The 27,408-nt window shown below is 42.0% G+C and overlaps 1 protein-coding gene across 11 annotated transcripts in view; it reads left to right on the top strand.

Moving 5' to 3' along the window:
• Positions 1 to 27,408, top strand: part of ERG (ETS transcription factor ERG) — a 149,608-nt gene that overhangs the window by 99,839 nt on the left and 22,361 nt on the right. For all 11 annotated transcript variants that reach the window (XM_065068077.1, XM_065068034.1, XM_065068027.1 and 8 more), the window contains one exon: positions 15,860 to 16,077. In XM_065068077.1, the coding sequence (XP_064924149.1) occupies positions 15,860 to 16,077 (218 nt within the window). The remainder of the gene's footprint in view (positions 1 to 15,859; positions 16,078 to 27,408) is intronic.

The following is a 27,408-nucleotide window of genomic DNA, read 5'->3' as shown; positions in this document are numbered from 1 at the left end:
GAAAGGAACTACATTTTTTCACTGCAAAAGCAGTGTTTCCCTACCCAAAGATTTCAAAGCTGGTCACATTCTTGTTTTAGGGAAAAGCATTCCAGTTGTTGTCTTGATTCTATCACAGTATCACAGTATGTTTGGGATTGGAAGGGACCTCAAAAGATCATCTAGTCCAATCCCCCTGATGGAGCAGGAACACCTAAGTGAGGTCGCACAGGAACATGTCCAGGCGGGTTTTGAATGTCTCCAGAGAAGGAGACTCCACAACCTCCCTGGGCAGCCTGTTCCAGTGCTCTGTCACCCTTACTGAGAAGAAGTTTTTTCTCAAATTTAAGCGGAACCTCTTGTGTTCCAGCTTGATCCTATTACCCCTTGTCCTATCATTGTTTGCCACCGAGAAGAGCCTGGCTCCATCCTCATGGCACTCACCCTTTACATATTTATAAACATTAATGAGGTCCCCCCTTAGTCTCCTCTTCTCCAAACTAAAGAGACCCAGCTCCCTCAGCCTTTCTTCATAAGGGAGATGCTCCACTCCCTTAATCATCTTCGTTGCCCTACGCTGGAGCCTCTCCAGCAGTTCCCTGTCCTTCTTGAACTGAGGGGCCCAGAACTGGACACAATATTCCAGATGTGGTCTCACCAGGGCGGAGTAGAGGGGAAGGAGGACCTCTCTCGATCTACTAGCCACCCCCCTTCTAATACACCCCAGGATGCCATCGGCCTTCCTGGCCACAAGGGCACAGTGCTGGCTCACGGTCATCCTGTTGTCCACCAGGACCCCCAGGTCCCTTTCCTCTACACTGCTCTCTAATATGTAATTTCCCAACCTATACTGGAACCTGGGGTTGTTCCTGCCCAGATGCAGGACTCTACATTTTCCCTTGTTAAATTTCATTAGGTTATTCCCTGCCCAACTCTCCAGCCTGTCCAGGTCCCGCTGGATGGCAGCACAGCCTTCTGGCGTGTCAGCCACCCCTCCCAGCTTAGTGTTGTCAGCAAACTTGCTGATAGTACACTCTATTCCCTCGTCTAAATCGTTAATGAGTATATTGAATAATATAGGCCCCAGTACTGACCCCTGAGGCACTCCACTAGATACTGGCCTCCAACTAGACTCCGCACCATTGACTACCACTCTCTGGCTTCTCTCCTTAAGCCAGCTTGCAACCCACCTCACTAGTCTATTGTCTAGACCACACCTCCTCAACTTAGCTGTGAGGATGCTGTGGGAGACTGTGTCAAAGGCTTTACTGAAGTCAAGGTAGACCACATCCACCGCTCTGCCATCATCCATCCACCTTGTTACATTCTACAAATGTTTCTTTCTTACTTGCATAATTGTCATGGGCAGCAAAGCTGGAAAAATTTGTGTGTTTTTCCTTTTTTTCCTTCTTTCTGTTTTTATATCGTTGACAAGCCAAATATGCAACCAGTATTTTTAAATGGCATGCTGACATTTATCACTGTCTTTTATGGCACATTTCTCAATGAGTGATATGTGTTATACCTATGGGAGTCTAGTCTATCGGTTTTCTTGGTTAACTTAATACTGGGAACTTTGGATATTGCTCAGGTCAGCCAGGAAATAAATCAATATGATTTGGTTTTCTCTTCTTACAGAACAATGTGTATCATTTTGCTTTATTTAGTCCATGCTCTCATTTTATTAGATTGCAGAGAAACATAAATGGTGTCTGTTTACATTCCTTACTGATTCAACTTGAAATTATGACCAAGTATGGCTGGAGTAGTCTATAAAAAGATACGGTAGTTTCTGGCTCTCAGGCACATCAAGGTGTTTCTGGAAGCTCAAAACCCAGAGTGCAAATCAGTATAGCCTTCTTGATGATTTTGAAACCTCAAATCCTTTGAAATAGTTGGCAACTTGCCTGTTGCATATTTACAGCTCTTCCTCTGTGTGCCTCTTAAAAGTTCCTCCTTCCTTTTCTCTTTAAGTCCCTTGACAGCATCAAAACAGCTTCTTTCCCCCTCAGTCTTTTCCCTCTCCCCATCCCCCCCCTCTCTAGCTCTCCCTCTCCTTGGTCTGGCACATTGTTCTGTGGAAATGGGTTGTTTTGAGTTCACACTTAGTTTTCCTGCTGTTTTTCTGGGAAGCTGGATGTGGCACAAAAGATATGGGAGCAGCTTGAAGGAAATGGGTTTCTTTGGGGAAACAATAAAAGAGAATCAACCCCCTTACCTCTCCTGTATGTTTGAAGGCATAGCATACAGTATGTAAAGACATTTGGGAGGTCATTGAAAAGTACAGTCAATATCAGAGCTGCAGGGCATGGGTTTAGTAAGAGTGATAATGTTGGTAATCACTAGTTCAGAAGAGATACTGCTTCAAGGAAAAACAGCAGGATTTTTCTTGTCAGCACATCAAAGATCGCCATGTGTGATCCTTTTCTTCTTCATATCTACAATGAAAAATGGGCCACAACCTGTTTCTACTCCATACTAGATTCAGCAGAAAACTTGGTTGCAGGGCCACAAGTTGCACAATAAAGGTGAAGGTTGAATTTGTGAGGTAGTTGTCCTACAAAAGGGAAAAAGAATGAAAAAAAAATTGAAAATTTTCTAAAATAAGTGTTTAAATTCTGTAATTTTGGATTTATGCTTTTGTTCAGAAAGACATTGATTAAGAACACAACTTAAAATAAAACCAAAGGTGCATTGGCTTTAATTTTCTTTTACATCTCATGAAACAGGTTTTTGTGTATGTGAGGGTTTCTTTTTGTTCTGTTTTATTTGGGGATAAGCAAAGAACATTCACGCCAACCTTTGTCTGTCATAGGTGTGAAACAACGTTTTTCTTCTAATGCATCACTTTGGCTACCTTTCCAACTGCAATGTATCTAAAACCATAACAGTCTCTTTGACTGATCTCATAGTTAATACTTGGCATAAAGTAACAATATCCTTACTTCATACTGGTTCAGCAGAGCACGTTAGATATACTTAAACATAAGGATGCACTTTACTGCTGTTTTACTAAGGACTCTCTCCTGTGTTAATCTTTGCACACACAAGAATGACTCAATAATGTGGCATTCAAACCCATATTAATTTCATTAGTCATGTTTTGTGGCAAATGACTAAAACAATGTGTGCTGAAGTATGAATCAAGATGTTAATTATAAACCATTATAGGAAAGTATGTTAGGCTATACACTGTAAAGGTTATCATGACAGGAAGTCATATTTTGCATACACAGTGGGCATACTTGGAAAGTTCATTCTGAACTTAGAAAGATTACCCATCTGAGCAATATTCCATATGCCCATAAACTGGGGAATACCATGAGAAGCATATCATACTATATATGTATATATTCAATGTATATATGGAAGATCCAGCGTAAAAGGTGGCTGAGGAAAAGGAAGGGAAAGTAATGTAAACAAAAGACTTTCTGTTAAGATGTTGTGCAAAAATGGAGAGCACTCTCAATGTAGTGTATTTTTAAAATGCAATAGCAATTTACATTTTAATTCCAATTACATAATGTAGAGAAATCAGTCAAAAATATCAAGAGGAATACAAGTGGAAGTAAATAAAACCATCCTTACAAATGAAGACGGCTTAAGCGGTGTTTGCAAATCTATCAAGTAAGGAAATTACTTTGATAAATGTTGAATATGTTAAGTGTTCTTTGAATAAGAAGGTGAGAATTTTGAATGTGTATGAAGGTGAGCATCTGAGACCTTGTCAGCCTGATGCAGCAGGGGAGAGGATCTCCAGCTCCAGGGGTCCATGAGGAAGAAGCTGAGCTGCAGGAAAGCACCTCTGCAGATGCCTGAGAACGGTTCACCCTGCTCTCTTGGCTGACTGCTGTGTCTGGCTGCTGGTTTGAGGGGACCAGGCAGGTTTATGCGGTAACACGCCCAGTAGACACCCTTTTGTTTCCCCCCAATTTCTTTGGAGTAGCTAATATTCCATTTGAAGCTAAGATCCCCCATAACTACAGTCTTTCCAGACAGAAAGTGAGCGACCCGTTCATGGCACACACATGTGCGCACGTGCACAAACACCATACACAGAGGCACGACAGGGAAGTGATGGGTCACCCAGAAGTTAAGTTCATGGCCGTTGTCCAAATGTTATTTCCCTAATGCTCTTAGACATTCATAAAAACCAGAGTTTCATTGGAAAGGAAGCTAATTTGGATGTGCTTTTCAGTTTTGCCCCCTAATATTTAATTATTTCATCAGTGCCATGGCTGTAAAGGTCTCTTCATTCCTTCCTGTACATTTCTCATCACTTTACTGATGTGTTTATCTTCGGTACATAGTATACATTACAGAAAAGTATTTTAAAGCCTGAATTATTTTTACTTTAAAGTTTTCTCAGAGACTGAGGATGGGATTATCTAAAAATGTGTGTGTGTGAATGTATACTTGTGTGCATATATATGTATAATGGGCACATAGAATTATACATACAAATATATATGTGGTGGATCAACCCGCTAGAGTTAACAAATAGTGAATTTAGTATAAATGTAATGTATAATCTTATAGTTTTGGCTAAATGATAGGCTAAAAGCTACAATTTTACCCTCTTGTGAGAACACTGGTCAAATCTTTTGAATAAAGCAGAAAAAAAATAGTGATATCTTTATGTAAAGAATTTTCTCAATAAAGTTACCAGGACCAAAGTACTGGGGCAGTTACCATGTTCAGGCAAAGCCTTGACGTCTGGACAGGTGACTAACTCCAATAAACACTACAAGGAGGGCTGGAAGGAGGATCTAGGGAGCTACAGGCGTGTCAGTCTAACATCGGTGCCAAGGAAGGTCATGGAGCAGATCATCTTGAGTTCTATCACATGGTACATAGAGGACAACCAAGCAATCAGGTCCAGTCAGCATGGTTTTATGAAAGGCAGGTCTTGCTTGACCAACCTGATCTCCTTCCATGACAAGGTGACCCACTTAGTGGACTAGGGAAAGGTTTTGAATGTTGTCCACCTGTATGTTAGTAAAGCCGTTTACACTGTTTCCCAAGCATTCTCCTGAAGAAACTGGCTGCTCATGGCTTGGATGGCCATACTCTTTGCTGGGTAAAAAAATGGCTGGATGGCTGGGCCCAAAGAGTTGTGAATGGAGTCAAATCCAGTTGGCAGCCAGTCATGAATGATGTTCCCCAGGGCTCAGTATTTGGGCCAGTTCTGCTTGATCTCTTTATCAATGATCTGGACAAGAGGATTGAGTGCACCCTCAGTAAGTTTGCAGATGACAGCAAGCTGGGTGGGAGTGTTGATCTGCTGGAGGATAGAAAGGGTCTACAGAGGGACTGAGGCCAGTTGTATGAGGTTCAACAAGGCCAAGTGCTGGGTCCTTGCACTTGGGTCGCAACAACCCCATGCAATACTACAGGCTCAGGGAAGAGTGACTGGAAAGCTGCTTGACGAAAAAGCACCTGGGGTGTTGATTGACAGTCAGCTGAACATAAGCCAGCAGTGTGCCCAGGTGGCCAAGAATGCCGACAGCATCCTGGCTTGTATCAGAACTAGTGTGGCCAGCAGGACTAGAGAAGTGATCGTCCCCCTATACTTGGCACTGGTGAGGCTGCACCTCGAATCCTGTGTTCAGTTTTGGGCCTCTCACTACAAGAAAGACATTGAGGTGCTGGAGAGAGTTCAGAGAAGGGCAACAAAGCTGGTGAAGATTCTGGAGCACTAGTCTGTTGAGGAGGAGCTGAGGGAACTGGGCCTGTTTAGCCTGGAGGAGGCTGAGGGGAGACTTTGTCGCTCTCTACAACTACCTGAAAGGAGGTTGTAGTGAGTATGGTGTCAGCCTCTTCTCCCAGGTAACAAACAATAGGACAAGAGGAAACAGCTTCCAGTTGCACCAGTCTTTTCCAACCTAAAAAATTCTGTTGTTCTATGATGCTAATGATTCTAATTCTTGAAGACACACCATTCAAACTGCTGGAGCTACCCACGATGCCAAAGACGTTAAGAGGAAACACAGAAAGGACAGAATTCCATGCCTAGAATGGGATTGGTGTCTGGTATTGGGCAGCTGTTTTGGCACCAAGACTCTTTCCCAATATATTTTTGATCTACTAGCAGGACTTCATAGCAGGTGTGGCATGCAGCCTCAGTTCAATTCCAATTGGGCTGCAGTCCACTTTAGAAACTTGCCACCTGTTTTGCCAAACAAATCTTTGCTTGATAGATTGCTGAACAAAGCAAAACAAAACAAAACAAACAACACTCACAGATATTCATATTTTTTAGTGAAGTGGAAGGTTGACTGCTCTTTCAGATTGATAAAGTCCTGTACTAGAAAAGCAGTGTAGAAGCAACAGCCTAGCCCTGGGCTGCAGTGAAAAGGAGTTTTATATCCAAGTTTTTCCAGTTTTCTAGGCATTTTGAAGCCCTAGAATTAACAGTGAAGAATGGAAGAGGAAAAAACCTTCAGATTTTCAAAGTTCATAATGAACAATACCATCAAGATGAAAAGGAAGAAAAGTCTATTGTATTGACTGAAAAAATAGTCATTCAAACTTTAGCATTACAGCTCTTTATATGGATGGAAGTGCTAAAATAAGCATACAAAACTAGTTTCTTTAAAAATGAATATACAATATACAATCTGCAGGATACAATAGTATTGTTTTCAGCATTGGTGATTTAAGGTTGACATAATCATTCAGGAATATGTATTCTGAGCCCAACTGATCATTGTGCTGTTCCAGCCCTGCAGCCACCTAAACCCATTTGTTCAGCTACTGGTGCAGTAAATAAAACCTTGTGTTGCCTCAGCCTTGAAATAGTTTACCAGCATTCTACTCATGCAGAAGGAAAAACCTAACTGTTCTCATCACTGCATAGCACCTGGTTGTCTGCTTTATTCCTTAGGCTTTCTGATACAGTCCTGTGAATTCTGAGGTCTGCTTTCATTCAGAAACCTGTGGCAGTTCTTTGGTGGTTGTACATAGGCAGATCTTCTTCCAGGTGTACACCTCTTGCAGTCACACAGGCATTGAACCTGCACTGAAATGGATGCAGGATAGAGGCTTTCATAATTGCATTTGAACAAGCCCGCTGCATTGCTTTGATGGTGGCCAGTGCATGTGACATGTATGAAAGAGTTCCCTATTTTCATTTATTAACTCTTGTTTGGGGTTAAACTATTCATTTGCACTTTACTGTCAGATGAAGACTGCAGGTGAAATAATTGATTGTGAAACGGCAGCTCTTTAAATCAGGTGCTCATGGACATTGCCTGATCTCTGGAAATTAGTGGTTCTTCAACTCCACTCAGTATGATAATTTCACTGTGTGAGATTCAGGTGGTCCCAAATACAGCACAGAGCTTGGCACGAGGGAGGTGTTATATGTTTGCTAAGCTGAGATCTATTTTTAGTCATTCTTACTGAAGTTTCCCTATCTGCAATTGTGGAATGGCAATATTTTATTATTTTATGAAGCACTTGGAGTCCTGGAGTCGAATGCCTTATGCTACAAATATTACTCTGTGATGAAAGAAGGTGATAAAAATATCCTGGGCAAAAATAGTGTTTGCTGACATTTCAGAAATGACAGTAGAAGTTATGATAAAGCACCACAGTCTACACCGGAGTTTATAATGTTTCAGAATTTGTTCATTAAGTCACAAAACATTAAACCTTCAGGCGCACTCATGAGGCCTCTGTTCACATTACTAGTCCTAGTGAAGCCAGAAGAATGACTTACACAAAGAGGGCTTCAGGATCAGTCCTTAAACATCTGTTGTGTTTTTCCAGAAATTCATCTAGTCTGCGATTTCATAACAGCATTTTGATGGATGCTTGATTATTCTTTTTTTTTTTTTTTTTTTTTTTTCAAGTGGGACTGCAGCAGTGTCTCTCCTTTGATTCCTAGCATCCTTTGTATTTTTGTCGGGAAAAGGCGAAGGTATCAGATAAGTGGCAGCACCAGGCCTGTGTTTGGATTACCATGGACTATCCAAGTGCTCTCTGCAAACAGACAGAGTATGTTAGCTGAACTGGCAGTAAGATCCTAATGGGTGGAGGTGAGGACAACATCTGTCTTTCCTATCTTGTACTTGCCAAGGCTTTTTGTTGTTCCTGAACTCTCTCATGAATATAATATGTGGATTTTTGTCTGATCTAATGAATCCAAGACTCAGAGATTTAGAAAGAAAACATATTCCAGATGTGTGCTGCAATTCCTGACTCAGGTGACTGCATTTTCAGTAGTAACCTTTTCCAGTATGTTCCACACACCATATTGAATATCTTGTGAAACTGCTTCTTTTGTGAATGGTCAGAAGAGAGATGTTAAGAGCATCAAGATTAATAAGCTATAGCAAGGCTAAAACATCAATCATTTCTCTTTTGTTTCACCGATTATTGTTGGATGCAATGAATCCAGGGCTCAATGACTTGGCTTTGAAGCAGGACTGCAAATTTAGTCTGGAATCTCTGTAAGCAGTTCCACCAGAGTTTGCTTTATTGTGCAGTGATGCCTGTTGCAGACGTGAGCAGAGCAGAGTTTCAGACTGGAAGACTGCTCACCACTTCGCCAGGTTCTGGTGTCCAGCCTCGCGTGTGCTCTCTGTTCCAGCATGGAAATGACATTCCTGGCCTGCTTGAAATTAGATTTTAAGTCCAGATAAACAGCTTCCTACAGCATCAGACGATATAGTCCGAGGAAGAACAGAAGACTAGCAAGTGAGAACAGTGACTTGTTGAAGTCTGGAGCGGCTGTACCAAGGTGCACACTGTGCAATCTCGCACACTTTCACCTGTTCTTTCTTTCAGTTGCAATTGCATGTAATTCAATTGCACACAATTTTAATAGTAAGTGTTATCAAATACAGAGGAGATACTGAGTGCAAAAAAACACATGGAAACACTTAATAGAGCTAATTGCATGGTCTTAATCAGAACAATCTTTCCTCAGAAAATACAGATCCTCTCCAAATGTAACTGTTTATTAGAATGTTTCAGCATCTGCAAAACACACACCAGTGCATTACAATTCATCCTTTTAATAAATGCTTTGGTGAAAGCTTTTGTATAACAGCTTTTTGTCTAATTTAAGAAGAAAATAAGTCCCAGTGTGTCAGAATTCGTCGCAGAGCAGAGGATTATTTTTCTTGACCAACTGTAGACGTCCGACAAGTGACAGGAAACAGCCTATGTATGAATGGATTGTGGCTGTGTGCAGGTTTAAGCTTGTGCTTACATATGTATTATCATGAAATCAAATTAGAGAAAAAGTAAAAGTTGTTTACATTAATGAGGAGAAATGTCATAGAACTCATCTCAAAAATAGATTATATAAATACAATGACATATGGCAAAGCTAATTAAAAGTTCTCGATTGCAGTGTTTTTGCAAGTCTCTCATAGTCAAGTGTTAACAGGTCCATTTTGGAGTGTGGGAGTGCTGACTCCACAAGCAATGAGTGCATTTTGCTTTCTGCAGCAGCTCTCAACATAAAATGAGAGTTGTTGCTATATTTATATCTCCTCATGCATCCTCCTCTTTACATGTAGTTCATGCCCAGTGTCCTGGTTTGTGGCCGATGGTTTTCATTGTACTGGTGTACTTTTGCCTGCTGGTATTTTGGCAGTGAGTAATGCTGGCCAGTAAGTTCTTGACTTTCAAAGTTCTTGAAGCTTTTTTGAAAAGCAAATAATGTGATAGATCTTGGATAGTCAATGTAGATTAAAAAGATCTACTAAACCTTCTCTATTACAGAGATTAAGCACTAAACCATGGAAATATTTGAAGAAATTAAAAAAAAAAAAAAAACAGAACTGAATATTTTGATATATACATACATACATACACATACAGTAAGTGTACTACCTGGAAACAGGATTCCATTTGATTGCTGTACAAATGAATAGAAACGGTGTAATTTCTAAAGTGGAAGCTGGGCTGATGACAAGGAGGGATTGTGCATAAATGCATTTCACACAGAAGCTGTCATGTTTGTTCCCTAATCAGAATTAACTTGAGAAAAAGCATCACCAGGTTAGAATAGCCTCCATAGTCTTTTAAAATCCTACTGCAGTCGTTTTTTCCCCGATAACCCCTAGTGCAAGCAAATTATGCTAGACAACTGTACACCTCATGGTCTTCAACCATTTCTTAAGTCTGATGAAGCTTTAGAAAAGAAAAAAAAGGCCTTTGTCCCTAGTTCCTGACATTGCGTATAAAGGACAAATTAGCTTGCATACACTTCTCATGATGGGAACTACTTCAATCATATTTCCTGTAACTTCATGTTTCTAGGCCAAGTAATCTTGCATTTGATTAAGTAAACAGCTTTGTCCTAATGACTTTATGCCTACTATGCACTGCTGTGCCTATTGTTCTACAAATTTGTCATGGAGGTTTTGAGGGGTTTTTTTTGTTTGTTTGTTTGGGTTTTTTTTAAAAAACTTATCAGTGAAGTATAGGCGAAAACCAAATAGAGAAGACATTTTGTTATTTTATCATTAGTATGGAAAGTCCAAATAAGAAGCCAGGTTATGAATAGTACAAGCAATTAAAAAACAAAAAAGGCTTAATAAAGAAACAGATTTTAATGTTTTGCTGGTGATGTCATGAGATGAAGTATGTGGAGAAAGGAAGATTAAATCAAGAAGATTCATGTCCAGTATTGACCTCGGATAATATTAGCAACAGCTCTACTTCAAGACTTGTATGAAAGACCTTTCCCACCTGCCACTGTAAGCAGTGTGTGTTGCTTTCTTCATATTAAATTAACATAGGCACTGGTTACCGGAAATTAAAGGCTTCATTTCTGAGATGTCATCAGAATATGTTACTGTCATGTGAAATCCGGGAAGATGACCCATCCACTACTAAAATTATCACCATAAAGGTACAAAACTTGGCAAGATTGAAAGGAGCCTTGTAATGCATCTATTTTATATTTATTAATGTTTACCTTGCTTTTTCCCCACTTACTACTTCAGGATGCCAGACTGTTCCAGAAGCAACATTAATATGGATAAGAAAAAAAAATTAAGATGTTAATGAGTAAGGAAAAGTATTTACTAAAAAGAGAACTGGCAACCATATGTAAAAAACCCTTGCCAAACATTGTCAGTGTCAATAGTCTTGTCTATGTTTCTATGTGGCCAAACTATGTGTCTGTTCTTTATGATAGTGAATGCTGGAAATTTTTATATTACAGTTGGTCCAGGAACTTGCATTTAGAATTATAACAGCAAGCACATTTTTAAGTACTTGTATTTAAGAAAGAAACACCCAGACTGTTTTGTGTCAGCTGTTCAATACAGTAGATTGCTGTTAGAGTCTTCCTTTCACAGCTTACATAGGGTTCAGACTTGAAAGCTTTAACTAATAAAGAGAAATCAAGGAAAGACAAGATGAAACAATGCATGTGAGGAACAGCTGAAGGATATTTTCTATCTGTTTTGGGTGATACCAAATTATGCCAGTTATCAAGTATTCTTGTATAGCTGAGAAATGCTTCATGCTTCTTGATACTATTTCTATGCTTTCCCACACTGAGTTTCACATGAGATTATATCAGGTTGTATGACCTCTGAATCTGAAGCATCACTGTGTCTTGCAAAGTCACTGGATGCAGAAATGCCTGGTCCAGAAATCCTCACCTTTTAAGATCACTGAGAGGAAGAAAGGCAGCAGTTGCCATGCCTGGACACAGAACTCCCACCCATGTGTTGCAGATAGCTCTTTCCTGTGTGTGAGGATATGCAGGTACCACATATTTCGCCCATAGTGGTTGCTAGTAGATTGACATCAATGGTCTTGGCTGCATTTGAAGGAGAAGACCACCAGTATGACTTCCTGAGTCTGGGCTGTCTGGAGTAGTTGCAAAACAGATGCTAAACATAATTTATATGTTTCCCACACTGAAACCTCAATCTTACTTATGTGCGAGTAGAGAAAAGATGTTGAGTTGAGGAGGGACTAAGGCTAAATCTAGTTCAGACCATGTTCTCTAGTTATGCTGACTCTTCAAAACTATGCAAAAGCTTAGATGGCCAGTTCACCTTTGTAGTGTGCTCAAGGGAGGGGTGATACATGTCCTACTGTCCTTCAAGACAGGCCAGCAAAGATCAGTGAGGACTTGGAGTAAAATTTCAGAGGCACTCTCTTTTGTAAAGTACATGTTAATAAGCTTTCCACATAAGGGCCAACCCAAGAGCATGAAAAGTTGGCAGAAACTTGGTTATAGCTACAGAGCCTCTACAGACCTGTCAGTGCGCACTGATAACTAGCATGGTGGAGTGCAGGTGAGTGTTTGATATTAAATCAGAACAAAACTCTAGCTAGGAAACTGAGGGGTTTTTTCCTCAATAATCACTAGGCATTTTTTTCCTGAAAAGTGAAGTCTGAGTCTGTCTCTTGGGTTTATTTATGTTTGGCTTGGTTTTGCCATAGTCTTTTAAATACTCACACAAATCTTATTAATTTGGCTCGTATTTCCAGTATTTGCTGTTTTGCTGAGGACTTTAAAATGTACTTGCCTTCTTTATGCAACATATTGTGTATCCATGGCTCAAGCAGTATTATGGCAACAGTAATGTCATTAGTAATGCAAATAAATAGAAAACTCTTTTTTTTTTTTTTTTTAATTTATATTTATCCTAAGCATTCCTGAATTAACTTACATTAAGTAGAGTCTGGGTTAATAGGAACCAGAATATGTTTGCTTTCTTTTGCTTGTGTGGGGGAGAATGAGAAATATATCTACTATATAGCGTTTGATGCCTGTTCAAAAAAGTCAATTAGCAAATGTTCTACAGATTACAATATTCTGCCTGTTGTATTTGCAACCTTGTATTTGCTTTCTCTCATATAATTCACACTTTCATTTATTTACTGGAGATAGCACTTCCAAAATTAACATTTGATTATATGTTTTTTGGCTCATGTATTAGCTCTACACTGGGGCAGAAAAGTGGGAACTGTGCAGTAAATAGTCTCAGGCGTGGGATACATTGTGATCACCTGGCCAGGCTGTGTGCATATATATATATATATATATATTCATGAAAAGGTTGCATAGACAGTTGAGAAAGAACTTTCTATTTTCCTTCCAGTGTAACATTTTCTTTCTTTAGTTCTTGTGATATGATCCCTACTACTTTACCACCCAAACATATCAAGACCCCCTGCTGTCCTTCAGCCCACTATAGCCAGAGAGCAAACTTTGGGGAGCAAAGGACCACCAACCATCTCCCCCCGTGCCTTCTTGAAGACCAGGACCCAGTTGCAGGCTTTCCCAGAAATGTGTCATCAGAAAAGCTTCAGACTACCACCAGCAGCAGCAGTTTTTAGCACAACCAGGCAGGCCAGTGACCCACAGGAGTCTGAGAGGCAAGGGAAAAAGGAGATGTGTAATTTTGTCATCCCTTCTGTCTCGCAGAAGCACATTCACACCCCCAGGGACCCAAGAAGCAGAAGTTCAATAGCTAGATGCAGACTGGGGGAAAAGCATGAAAAGCAAGGAGGGGAGCTACCTGGGGAGTTAATATTAATGGTGATAGCTTGACAGTGACCTTAGAACTCAAACGATATGTGAATAGCAGTAATGAAATGGTGCAGATTGCTGTCTGAATTTTGTGTCCTGACCTGTGGCAGGAAGAGTTAGTGATTCATTCACGAGCCTCATGGCATTTGGAGGGCTGCTTGAGATCCCATTCCCCAAGCCCAGAGATTAAGGGGTGATCTCAATTTTCATGAGAAGTAATAAGAATAAAGTGATATTCCAGCCCTTGCAGTTGCAGAGAAAACCGAATACTAACAGAATGCACCCCAAGGGCTCACAAACCAGACGAATGAAAAGAATGACAAATGTATAACCTCTCATAATGAACAAATACAACTGCTGACTTTTAAGGCAGCATTCAACCGCTGGAGTTTGTGCAAAGCCGTCTTGCAGCAGCTGGGAAGGGAAGAGCCTGCAAGCAGCCGCCCGGCTTTCTGCAGTCGGAAGACTCCCATGTCTCTGGCTCTTTTCTCTCTCCAGTGCATCCTCCTCTGTTGACAGGGCCACACGGTTTTATCATGCTGCCATGGGCCATCAGCAGCAGGGCTGGCAATGGTGCAGGCCCACACACGCTGCCTCGCGAGGGTGCGATCATGTGTGAAGCACCCTGCTCCAAATCTGGCTCGAGCTCCTCCTCCACACCCATCCTTGGCCCCCACATCTCCAGTCAGCGCCAGCTGGATGCCTCCATGGCTACTGTCATCTGGCGTGCTACATGCCAAGCCTCTTCTGCCAGCCCAGTGCTGGGGCTTGCTCCCCGGCTGCTGGCAGGGGCCGTGTAGGAGGGAGCGAGGTGCTGGGCTGCCCCTGTCCTGTTTCGTCTCAGGGCAGAGCCATAGCACCAGGGTGGGAGGAGGGAGTTGTGCTTTGGGTTACTGTTCATTTACATCCTTACACCCCATGTTTACCCTAAGTAGCCCATGGAGAGAGGGGCTTGCCTTGGAGAGTTGGTTTTCATAGAGTCATAGAATGTCCTGAGTTGGAAGGGACCTACAAGGATCATGGAGTCCAACTCCTGTTCCTGCATATGGTAACCCCACAGTTCACACCATGTGTCTGAGGGCATTGTCCAGTCTCTTCTTGAACACTGTCAGGCTTGGGGCCGTGACACCTCCCTGGGGAGCCTGTTCCAGTGCTCCACCACCCTCTGGGGGAAGAACCTTTTCCTAACATCCAAACTAAACCTTTCCTGGCACATCTTCCTGCCATTCCCTTGAGTTCTGTCACTGGTCACCAGACAGAAGAGATCATGCCTACCCTTCTTACTCTCCTTGGAGGAGAAGCCCCCCAAGCCTGTGCAGCACTGGGGTCCAGCAGAAGGGTGGGAGCCCAGACTGGCTCCCTTGGCCAGGGAGCCTCGGCTTGAGCAGAACAGGTCTCTGTGGCAACATTAGCCCTTCCCACTGTGTCCCGATGGGTCCAGCGGGTACACTGCCTGCTGGAGCCAGGCTCGGACACCACCTCCCTCACATGACTTGGCTCCAGATAATGCAGGGAAGGAGTTGGTGCCAATGCAAATGTGTGACTGTGGGGAGAGAGGGTGACCTTCGCTCCCTCTGGTCACCAGCCAGCCATGATGGCAGCTGTCCTGCCACCAAGGGTCCTGGTGAACCTGCTGCCCCCATGAGCTGTAACCACAGTGCTGCTGAGGAGACCCTTCCCACAGTGCTGGAGAGGAATGCCTGGCCAGCCAGCCCAGCAGAAAGGGTTGCCATCAGAAAGCAAGGGGCAGCTGAGGGGCGCACGGCATCCTCTTGGGGCTGGCGGTGGCTCCCTCCACCAAAGCCGGTAGCAGATGTGGGCAGAAAGAGCAGGGTCCCTGGATCAGGTTGTGCCCAGCTGTGTCTTGGCTCCCTGTCCAGAAGGGACTTGGCTTCAGTCCCAGAGGAAGGAAGAGGAGCTCCCAGTGAGTCAGCAAGGCACAGCTCTCAGTCTCTTCTCACAGGGGCAGTTCAAGCTGCAATGGCAGCTTGCTTACGCCCCCAGCAGGTGTGGCCTTCTGCATCCCTACTTGGGATGCAAACGGCCTGAGCTTCTCTGCCCACCCTGCCCTCTCCTCCCACCCAGCTCTTCCTAAGTGGTAGCATGTGCCTTCTCAAGTCACCAGCGGGAAGGTCTTCCCAGTGGAGAGGTTGTCCTCCCTCCATATGCTAACGGTGTGTCTGGCACCATGAGTCCTCACCTCCACTAACAGCAGTGCCGTGCCTAAAAAGTCATGAGTATTTAAGTATGAGACTGGCTGTTTGTCTTCTCATGACGTGAACAAGCCCTTTTCCCCTTGGGGGATATTGTAATATGTTCTCTGAAACATAGTCACACTGACTTCTCTTCTCTGGTTTGCAGGAAGCATTATCAGTGGTGAGTGAAGACCAGTCCCTGTTTGAGTGTGCCTACGGATCGCCCCACCTTGCAAAGACAGAGATGACAGCCTCTTCCTCCAGTGAATATGGGCAGACATCAAAGATGAGTCCGCGTGTTCCCCAGCAAGACTGGTTATCACAGCCCCCAGCCAGAGTCACCATCAAGATGGAGTGTAACCCAAACCAAGTTAACGGGTCAAGGTAATAAGGCCTTTTTTTTTTTTTTTTCTTTGTATTGGTTATAGCTCAGTTGTCTAATCCTGTGAATTTAGCACCATTTTAGATGTCCCAAGACACCCCACCTGGCTACCAGCTGCTGTCCCAAAAGCCTACAGGTCTCCTGTACACTGTGGGTCACATCTACCAGCCCCACGCCGGTGTTACAGAGAGTCTCAAATGATGCTGCAGGCAGGTTCTTCTCATGAGCTTGTGCAATACCTTTCTGTGTTTCCTCCAACTGTGGATCATTTTGGATGTGAATTTGCATCGCACACTAGTTGAAAGAGCTTATAATAAAGTTAGCAAAACCTGAGTTTGCTGTAGTTTGGGGCAACACCACTGATCCAAGGGTGTGGTGTCTGTGATCTAACACTCAGTGGAAGTTGTCAAAATATAGTCATTTGGGCAGATGCCTTTGCTCTAAATACAACCAGACAGAGAAGCACAGGAAATAAATTCTTGTAATGACAGAGGGAGTGAACTATTGATCTTTACTTTTATATTTACTGTGAACATAGTGCCAAAAAGCATAACCGTGGAGTTGGATTCAAGTGCTCATGCTGAAGAAATAGCAGATGTATGGAGGCAAGCAGAAAGGAACAGGAAAAGAAATTACTCAGCTCAACGGGCAGTAGCCACAGCATGTCAGCTCATTAATTGTCTGAGGACTTTTCTTATGAATGTTGCTATGAAAGAGACTTGTATGGATTAAACTGAAAAGAGTAATGCAGTGTGGATTTGTGGATATTGACTGGTAGCTCTCCCAAGCATAGTGGCAATCTGTGGGCTTTCTTCCACCTGAAAAGGGACAATGAAGATTTTTTTTTGTAAAGGAAACTATCCAAACAAGTGCATTCCTGTTTAAAATGCCTGACTGTCAAAACAGTTTTCCTTTGGTGTTGCTGAAGGGCAGAGGTCCAGAGTCAGTTGCTTACAATTGTTGGTAGTGTACCAGTGAATACTGTGCTTCACATCCCTCTGTCACAAACACCTGCCTACTAATCTCATCTCCCAGCATCAATTGTGAAGAAAAGCCTCATCCATAGGCACTGTGGTTGCTGTTCACACTTGCTATGCTAGTGTAATGAGCACCACAAGGAGGGCAAAGTTGTTTGACAGCTTATCGCACCTACGCTTTTCAGTGGTCAGGGTGGAAATTGTGCTAAGTCAAATCAGAATTTCCAGTGAATAGTCAAAGATTTGAGATATGCAGGAATAAACGAGAAACCCAAATACAAATAATTAAGGGAGGTCTTCTTGCAAGCCTGCTTATTCAGAAACAATTACAGTGAGGTTTTTTGGTGTGTTTTTTTTTTTGTTTTGTTTTGTGCTAAACAAATGCACAGAGATAATCACAAATGGAGTATTTCTTCAAAACCTGTTTCACCTGATTCATAAAATTACCTCTAAGTATTTGTTCTGGCATTTCTGTAAGAAAACTGATCACAGTTTTTCTCAGTGTAAATTCCATAAAGTACATTAGAGTAGATAATTAGTGCTAATGTTTTTGAGGTTAGTGGTAGAAATTTGTAATGTTAAGCCTAAATAAAGCCAGTCATATAGAGACTCCTGCTTTGACATACTCCCAGATTTTAGGGAAGAGTCTAGATGATACAGATCCATTTGAAATTGTTCGTCAATCACATTTTTAAAGTAATCAAGCCAGAATAATGAATTTGTTCTCTTGGATTCCTGAAATACTTAACAAGCCTGAATATTAGAGCTCAGTTTGTGAATTGCAGGTATTTGGTTGTTGCTGTGATGGTTTAAGGAAAAAAACATAAGCTGTAATACTGTCTTTTATTAGTGGAGGACTTGCCCTGTCTAATCCTTGTTAGTAGCCTTGGTAAGGACTCTACTCCAATTTAGGAGATCAGGACCCTTTCCGAGTCCAAAACATGTGCTCATAGTCAGATCAGTTAAATTTGGTGTCCAGGCAAATCCATACAGCCTGTGGATGAGAACATAGAGTAGAAAATGTGCCGTCATATGCCATCATGCCCCAAACCAGCAGAGACTGGTAAAAGCCCTGATTTGGGAGCACAGCTCCAGCGACTAAAACACGCAGGTTGCCAGGGGAGCCAGCCAAGCCCTGGCTTTGCCATCCAGAGAGGCCTGAAAGTGTTGTTGTGGATGGATGTGTGTGTGTTTCAGCATGCAGCTGAGGGAGGTCTTGTGCTCAGCGCCTTTGTGTCTCTCCCGGGGGCTGTGCCATCGTTGGATAAAAACAGAAGTAACCCAGGGAGCGGGGAGCTACAGCCACTGGAGCAGTGTCCCAGCCACAGGGCTGGAGTTGGGCTCCCTGTCTTTGGCCTAAACTGGTGGTTCACGTGTTTCTGCCTGTCGGGCAGCCTGGCTTCGGCAGGCAGGACAGGATGGGCTTGTGTTCAGTGTATTTTACAGCCTGGAAGGTGGGTCACGCATTCAGGTTGGGGGGCTTGCTGTCCCCATCTCCCAAACCTAAGGTATGTTCACCTTGTATAGGTGAACTCAGAATACTTTCCAGGGATTGATTCAGCATTCAAAAGCCCTGAAGTAAACAGCCTGTTTGGACATGTCTTCATAATGCTAATCATTTATCCTTCATTTATCCTGTTTTCTGTCAGTGGGTGCATGCATTGAATCACTTAGGGTGGTACTTGGGTTACCTGCACAATCAATAGACAGGAACTGGCTGCTGGTTTAGGCTGCCCAAGCTGCTCTTTGTGAAGAACAACGTTTTTCTTTGCCTTTCCTTCAGAGGAATCCTAGTCTTTTCACTAGCTGCATAAAATGTTTCTGCACTGTCACTAGCAAAACAGACATCAACTTTTGCAAGGATATATAATGTAAGCATCAGGAGAATTGTCTGTAAATCAATCTTTTTTCGTTAGTCACGAGGCATGATTTTGATTCATACTTTTCTGGCAGAACTGTTAATTTTTATAAAGAAGTGGCACCCAGGAGATCTCAAGGCATCTGAAACCCCAGTGACACACTTTTGCATCATCCTGATCACCTTTACCACCATTACAGAAGAGATGAAAGTCAGAAATTTTGTGTTCCTCTTTAACAAATAGTATTAGATCTATCTACTTTGTCATTAGGACTTGGACTTAAGTGAAAATCAGCTGAGAAGCATATGTGGACTAAGTTCTTAGTTTTGCTCTGGACAGCATCACTCAGAGGTGCTTAATATGGCCATCATTAGAAAATGAACAGCTTGCAGTGACCGTTCTTTCCCAATATCAACCAGCATGTGAGCTGACACACAGGTTACGCTGCTGGAAGAGACTGTACAAGTTACTGCTCTGAACTGCAAAATGTTTTTGATCAGAACACTGGTTTTTGAAAGGGCACATTCTGACAGAAAATACAATGGGGAGAAATGTAACGGTTTCTATATTGAATTAAAAATAACCTGCAGCATTGGACACTGGGTTTCATTTATTAATCTTGTATTTGACAGCCTCTTCTATTGACAGAGCAATGTGTAGTTGCTAACTGGAGAAAACAAGGACATTTCATACTTCACTGCAATTCCTAAAACATGACATTATGCTGAAAATAAAAAAAGAAAAATAACTTACACACTATCAAAGATAATAGATTAACAGTACAAAAAAAGCATGCATACATGGCATGCTTATATTTAACACAAAAATAAAAAAATATTATAGTAATTAACATACGCTTTTTATTTCATCAGAAAGCTATTATTTTATGAGGCCTAACACATGCCTGAAAAAATAGATCTTGATATTACACTTTGAATGGAGAACTAATATTGCTAATTAATAAATACAAATATGTTATGGCATTTCTAAAACTCATATACATGTGTGCAGGCAATATATAGTGTTAATACTTCGGGAAATGTAATCATAGTCATAGAATGTCCTGAGTTAGAAGGGACCCACAAGGATCATTGAGTCCAACTCCTGCCTCTGCGTAGGACAACCCCAAAATTCACACTGTGTGTCTGAGGGCTTGGTCCAAACGCCTCTTTATTCCAGCCATTTGAAGAAAAAAAATGTGTATCACTCAAGCCTTACATAAAATGGAATTACTTATCAGTAATATGTTATTGCTAAATAATCATAGCAAGTACTCTGATATGTTGATTAGTACCATCAATACGGAACTGACTACAGGTTAGTGTGATATGTGCACCTCTTACAAATCTGAAAACCATTTTTTCCTTTCTGAAGTCCTGCTAGGCCTTTGGCATTTGTATGTTGGTGTCTGGCTGGTTTTGTGACAGATTATCTGCTCTTGGTCACATACATAATATTGACCACAATTTATATGCACAGATTAGTGGTACCCTGCCATTCTGTAGACTGCTTTGCATTTTCTATTCTGCAGAAGCCTTCTGTACATAGCTCATTTGCAGTCCATAAATTTATTTCCTTAAATGAAATGCTCAGTTCCTAAAAATGCTTCATATGTTAAAAATTAACACATGCAGTAGCTATAGAGTTTGGAGCTGTTTTTCATTTTTAGTAGAACTGTACCTTCTCTGTTAACACCCATTTTAAAGTCTGGGTTGTCCCGAAGGAGTCTAAAATACCACAGCCACACTGCAGAGCCGCAAAAGTGCTGCCTCTAGGATCTCCGGAGTATCCTCTGTAATCGTCTTCCTGCAGGGGAACTTGGGTCTGAATAATACAGTGTAAAGAGGATGCAAAACAGGGTACCAGACCCCCCAAAGTGGTAACTAGAGAATAGTTAGCTTTATGATATTTTGCTCTCTGGCTCTCCCTTCATACTACGTTAGGCTGGTTCCTGGCCATATATTCTGTCACCTGGAGGGGGAATAAAATTTTAGGAGCATAATAAACCTCTTACACATCAACAATTAAGTACCCACTCAAAGCAGAAATGTACTCACTCTGCTAGGACTGTCCCCAGGTATACTTTGGATGTAATTGCCCCCCATTAAATCTCAAAACATAACAGTCTCAAAACTGGCATTCCTATGAATACTGGAGTAATAACATTAGAATGAAATTAAAGGGTTATTTTCAGTGTGCTGCGCAGGGATTAGCGACACAGTTTTCTTCAACAATAACAGTATTTTTAAAGCTAAACCCTGCTGCACAGCACCAGAAAATATAGCCTAAGGGCCTACCTTAAATTAAATAAAGCAAGAAAAGTTTAATTTAAAGCTGCCATTTACCTTGCTGTTGTTGCATATATAATGCAGGTTGTCACAGGTGGTATAAAATTGAGCTTCTTCAAATCCATTACATTGGCACAGACATTACATTTCTTCCAGGTACATAAATCTAACGAAACCTTATGTGCTACCATATAGTCAATCTTTCACTTGAATGTAAGAATATTATTTCCTGCTATTTATTGTTATGAGTCAGATGAAAAGATTCACCCTGTTATGGTAAAGCACTATAATATAAATCCAGAGACTGCATCTCATACTCTTACTTTTCTGTTTTTGTTCTTTACATATTTTATCAAATTAAGTATTAACAATTTTATTACAATGAATGAATACAATTCATATTATACATTTAGGGTGAAATTCACTCCTGTGGAAGTGCTCTCATGAGGCCCTGCGTACTGCTTAAAAAACGTTTAAATCTATGAATTGCTTACTGGTCTCTGAAAATACTCACCCATGGGACTCCACCATGCCTGTGGGTGGGACTACACAAAGGTAGCTTGGAAGAACTACATTCACTAGTAGGTAATCAATCTCTTTAAGGGAGACTGAAGTGGAACATAGAGTCTTATTCAGGCCACAGATAAATTTCACTTAGCATGAGCAGTGTGATGATTTAATTGAAAAAACATTTTGAAAGTTAGCTGCAGTGAAAGCACAGCAGACATTTTCTAACATCAGCTTGGCTGATACACAAGTTTTAAAGAAATGCCAGCAGTAATTAGTTGTCATTAAGATTTAATCATGTACAAAATATTGTTTGAAGTACCAACAATTGTTGCTCAAAAACCATTAGAGAATGAAATTATCACTTAATGTATCTTTTGTACTGACTCTTTTGGGAAATACCATTTTTCTTTGCATGTTACTGTTCTAACTTTTCATCAAAGAGCCTCTGTACTAAGTGGGTTAAATGCATCTGACACACAGGAGGACTTTTCAGAGTTCAGTGACCTTGAGGTTTTTGTTTGGTTGGTTTGGTTTTCTTTTCCCCTTGGTGTGAAGCCTCCTAAGTGGTAGCTATTTTGTGTTATACAAACCTGGAAATTTGAATATGTAGCACTTGAGGTACCCTGCGCAGTCTAGCCATGTGCTAGCTGATGTGCCCAGCCACTAAGGAGGGGGCATTCATCCATACAGAGCTCTGGATGCCACCACGACAGGACCATCACGTTCATAGGATCTGAGTTGATGTGCTTTAAGCTAGGTGAAGTGCCTCTGCATTATACTCCGGTCTGTGGTACAATACTGGTGGATCTAGTCAGAGCATTTGCACACCTTGCTCGTGTCCAACATGTAGAGAAACAGAGCTGGTCTGCAGTAATCATCCTGACCTCACTTGTTTTTCAAGGGCATGGCTTTTTCCATCGCTGGAGCACAAGCCCGCGGCTAAGGCGCAGTGCCATCCCTTCCACATCTGGTGGCCTACCACCGGCATGCAGCCCTGGTATTCTTGGTAAACCTCAGCTCAGACTAAACAACAAGCATGGTCCAAAAGCCATGGCAGTCAATGGGACACTCTTCTCTGTCTCCAACAGGGCTTGAGTCAACCCCCACATGACTCCACAGCAAAGCTGGGAGATCTGTATTAAGAGAATTACTTTCCTAACGTGCTTATTGGAGCTGCCTATATAAAGTAACGTTAATCTTGGGTAAAAAGACATGATGTTAGTTATCTCAGACTGATAATCATGTTTCCCACTGGCTGGGTGGTTGGTGGAGTGACTACCCACCAAAGTGGAATAAATGCAAATTCAGGGCCTTCTCCATGGAGGACTTTATGTGTGACTGCTTCAAGAAGTTCCACTCTGAAAATGCACCAGCTTAACGTTAGTGCGTGCATGTGTGTGTGTGTGTGTGTGTGTGTGTGTACATGGTTTGGCTCTGTTCTTGTAGCAAACATGTTGCCAAGGAGAAAAACAAACACAGTTCACCACTAGTACAGCTACTTTTTTTTTTTTTTGCTGCTTTTTGTGGGGTGCTGGGCTTGCAGGTGCTCGCTAAGAAGCTTTCCACTCTGGGATAATGTGTTCATTCATAATTAGCATGGTTACATTTTGGATTGACCACTGATGCTTAAATTGTGTATTTAGCTTCAGGAGTTTAAGAGTGAGATGAGGACAGATTGAATTTCAAAAGTGCTAAGCAAACAAAAGCTCTCATATGGGTAGTGAAATATAAAATTAGTCTTCAAATAATGACATAAGATCCCACAAAAGTTATGATCATTGTCATTATTTATGACTATTGCTATCATTACTGCTTTATTTCCAGTACAGTATTTACTGTGTCTAGAGTGTTTAGAACTGGTGGTTGTGGAGTTCCCCAAGCTGGCACAGCATAGGCACTGTCAGTAGTTTGGTTGTCACTGACCCAACACGTTTGGAGATGACTCTTCTCTCTCCTTTCATTAGTAGGTGTTTTATTTTAATCGGGGTAGTACCAGTGGGCATGTTCAGTATGTAAATCTTGGGAATGCCATTCTAAGACAAAGCAGAAGGTAAGAAAAATAAAAGCGGTAAATAATTCACTTTACCATTTCACACCCATTGGCCTCACAGATGGATAATGCTAATGATGAAAATCTGCAGACATTCCACAGACACGAGGGATTATGGTTTCCATACAAGATGTCACTTCTGTTTATGCCTGGCATGCTCTACTTCGCTAACTTTCTATATGATCCCTGCCCACAAAATAAGGCATATGTGGCTTGGGAAGGGCCCCATCTCCTGGTATTTCATATTTTATGAAACCACAAACACAACAGTCTTACAAGCTCTTGAAATGAAATACAGTTTGAGAAATGTAACCCATTACCATTATAATAGAATTTCTATAAAAATAATAAAAGAAAAACAAGAGAAAATACGTCATGAAAGTTATAGGCCAACTGGGAAGTCGTTGTGGCTTTGGCCTAGCTATCACCATGTCAGACTTCAGCCTTCTCCCAGGCAGCAACCTAATTGTAAATTATGTATATACAGAACATCATTTCTTAGCTTTGGCTTTTAGTGACCCCCTTCCCTTCTTTCCCTTTCTTCACTCCAGCCTCACACATAAGAAATATTGAAGTGTTTGCACTAATGGAGAAATGACAACGTGCAGTCAAACTTAAACCAGCTGTTTCCCCACACTGAGAACACAAAGAGCCAGGCTGGTAATATTTATAGCTTGACTGGCCTCTAGTGAGCCAGATGCTGACTGCCTTAATTTACCATGATGGCCTTGAGGCTTGAAGCAGCTGTGGATCGCAAGATAGCCAGGGAAAGCAAAGCAAAAAACAAAAACAAAAAAATTACTTCAATTACCAAAAGTTATTGTTTGATTGAAAATGAACGGCTGCTGCATATACAACTCAATAAACAAGCATCTTTATTTTGCTTACAGAAAGCCAACAGTATTGCATGTGCTGGCATGTGGTGTTTGCTTTCTCCTTTTGCTGGAGGAAGGAACCAAAGGCACCTCTCTGTGCCACATTGTGACATCTCTGAGTGACCCCTGGGCCAGACTCATGCAACCCTGAGCACCTCCCAAGTACTGGTCAGCCCACACGGCAGTGTCTTCCTCTGTTTTGGACACTGTGGGGATGTGTTTAGTGTAGGGGTGGTCTGACCCCAGCCTCTCCCCAGCCCTGATCTGTTGGGGCTGTTGAAGACCATTTTGGTTGCCCTGGCATAGCCCTGCGTGGAGCAGTGCACTTCCATGACTGTCTGTCCCAGTGAGGACTTCAGTTTTCCTTTTTTTCTCTTATTTTGTCTTCTTAGGACTGCATTTGACGCTCACCTTATAGCAAAGATAAACAGACTGTCACCATGGCTTCAGCAGCAGCTTAATCCAGCTTTAGCAGGCAGCACAGGTCCCAAGGGGCTTCCCTGCCTTTCACGGACCTTGGCAGCTTGCTCCCACCCTGACCGTCCCCTGTCCTGTGGGTGAGCATCGCCTTCACGCAGCCACCCCGAGGGGGTGGGGGAGTGACTCAGGTTATAGCTAAGCACCAAGTTACTTACCCATCCACCCATTCATTTACTTATTTGTGTGCTTGCTGGGGAAGCAAGTCTCCAGCCCAGTTCACTCAGCAGTTGTGGAGGAGTCTGAGCACCCCAGGGATATTTTGACCTACGTGCATTTTCTGGTGCTTTAATGCCTCTGTTATGTCTGAGTCCTCTGCAGGGAATTTTGCGCTGCTTTCATAAGAAGCTTTGGAAGGGAAAATAACTGTGTTTTCCTTTCAGCAGGTTAAGCGTGGTCGTGCTCGTGCAGTAGATTTAAGGGCAAGTGCCTGCACAGGAGTAGGTGGTTTGTTGTGCTTGCAGGGCTTGGCCTGCTGCATGCACAGAAGAAGCTGGGTGGCTGCATCCAGCTGTGGTGCTGGGTGATGAGTATGTGTGGTGGAAACCGAGTACTATCAAAGCAAGTGTTGGGACCTCTGCTATCACCATTGGAAGTGCTTTTCAGAGTCTCCCTTGGCAAGTGTGAGGATCACCTTTGATGCCAGGGAAGTAGCCCCTGAGGCTCTGCAAAGCTGCTTGTGCAGCCTTGCTCCTGCTCCAGTGACTGGAGAACACAGGCTCCTTCTGGGAAGGGTCAGGCTGTCCCTAGTGATTGCTGCCAAAGGAGCACACAAAAGGGGATAAAAAGGACCCATCTTTACATGTCACTGCTGTGGCAGGTCTCCGCAGATGCAAAACCCATTGATCCACAAAGAGGAAGAGGCTGTAGAGAGGGGAAGGAAAGAGACTTTAGGGCTGTGTAGCTCTTTGATACTGTGAACTACAATATGAGAGATGTGCTTTAAGAAACAGCAATGTACCGCAAAGCAAGAAATCTCAGTTAAGTTCTAGTTTTTTCTTCATGGGCCATTTTTTCAGTAATAAACCTTTTTTAGGGGGGGAGAAGCACTGACCAAATTCACTGCAACTTTGGTAATTGCAGTGAATGGAGATGAGTCTGTGAATGCTTTGCAAGACACTCAGTATGAACTGACCTTTACATGATGTCATTTTGGCTAAATATAATTCTACATATGTTGACCCGAATTATCTGAGGGAGCTGACTTTGCTCAGCTCTCCCTCTGTGTGTAAGAACAGGACAGGGTGGGGACACAACAGCCCTGCTGAGGCTGTTCCCCTCTTTCTTAGATCACTGACATTACGAAATGGGAAGGTAGAGGAATTTGTATGCTGTAGGACAGTGTCATGGTTTGTTTGCCAGAGCCTCACAGAAGAAAAGTTCCTGGTGGCTCATCATCACTCCTGACATGTGACCATGCATGGAAAACTCTTCAAAGATATCCTTACTCTACTCCCCGGAGACCCGTTTTCTATAAGTAGACTCTGTGAGAAAGTCATCTAAGCTGTAGTTATTAAATAAACTTGTAAAGACATGTAGATATTTGGAGAATACAAGTTTTCTCACTTCTTAATATATTATATTCAGAAATATTAAGTAGACTGGGTTTATATTATGTGAATGTCACAGAGTTCATATAATATTTTGCTGATTCCTAATGTGTGTTTCTCTGAAACCTTGCATTTTAACACAATACAGGTGTTCTATGTCACATGGGGAAAATAGTAGCATAGTGAAGAGGAAAAAATGTGTTTCAAACACTTATTTATGAACTTACATCTGCTTTCATCAGAGTCAATGGTTGGTGAAACTCCAATCGGCTTCAGTAGGAGTTAGTGCTAAATTCAACCATCAAATCAGCTTGTTTCTAAGTAACCTTGAATAAAGGTAAGGCTTCCAGGTCTGAGGACCCATGGAGAAATACTTTCTTTAATAGACATTTATCAACAGTCAGAGCTGAATCAGCTCAGGACTGACGAATTGCTCTTGGGTAGCATGATTGTAGCCTTTCCATTTTTTTTTTTTTTTGGTAAATTCCAGGTGTAACACAGTATATTTAGAAAGGGTAAAAATAACATGCAGCTGTGAAGAAAAATATCTCGGGTTTCATTTCAGACCTGAAGCTGAGGATGAATCACTGCAAAGCTGCACCCTTTACACTGGGCACACTTACTGAAAGCTGCTTTTCCACTGCCCCTGCTCCCCCGGTGGTTCAGAAATAAAGCAGACTCACAGAAATTCCTAAAAACAGCTTTTGCAGACAATCACTCTCTTGTTATTCTGGGCAATAAAAGTAC

Source organism: Columba livia, chromosome 1, assembly GCF_036013475.1.
Source record: "Columba livia isolate bColLiv1 breed racing homer chromosome 1, bColLiv1.pat.W.v2, whole genome shotgun sequence".
In the NCBI taxonomy this organism is placed as follows: Eukaryota; Metazoa; Chordata; class Aves; order Columbiformes; family Columbidae; genus Columba; species Columba livia.
Note: the sequence above shows the minus strand (reverse complement) of the source record. Positions and strands in the feature narration are given on the sequence as shown.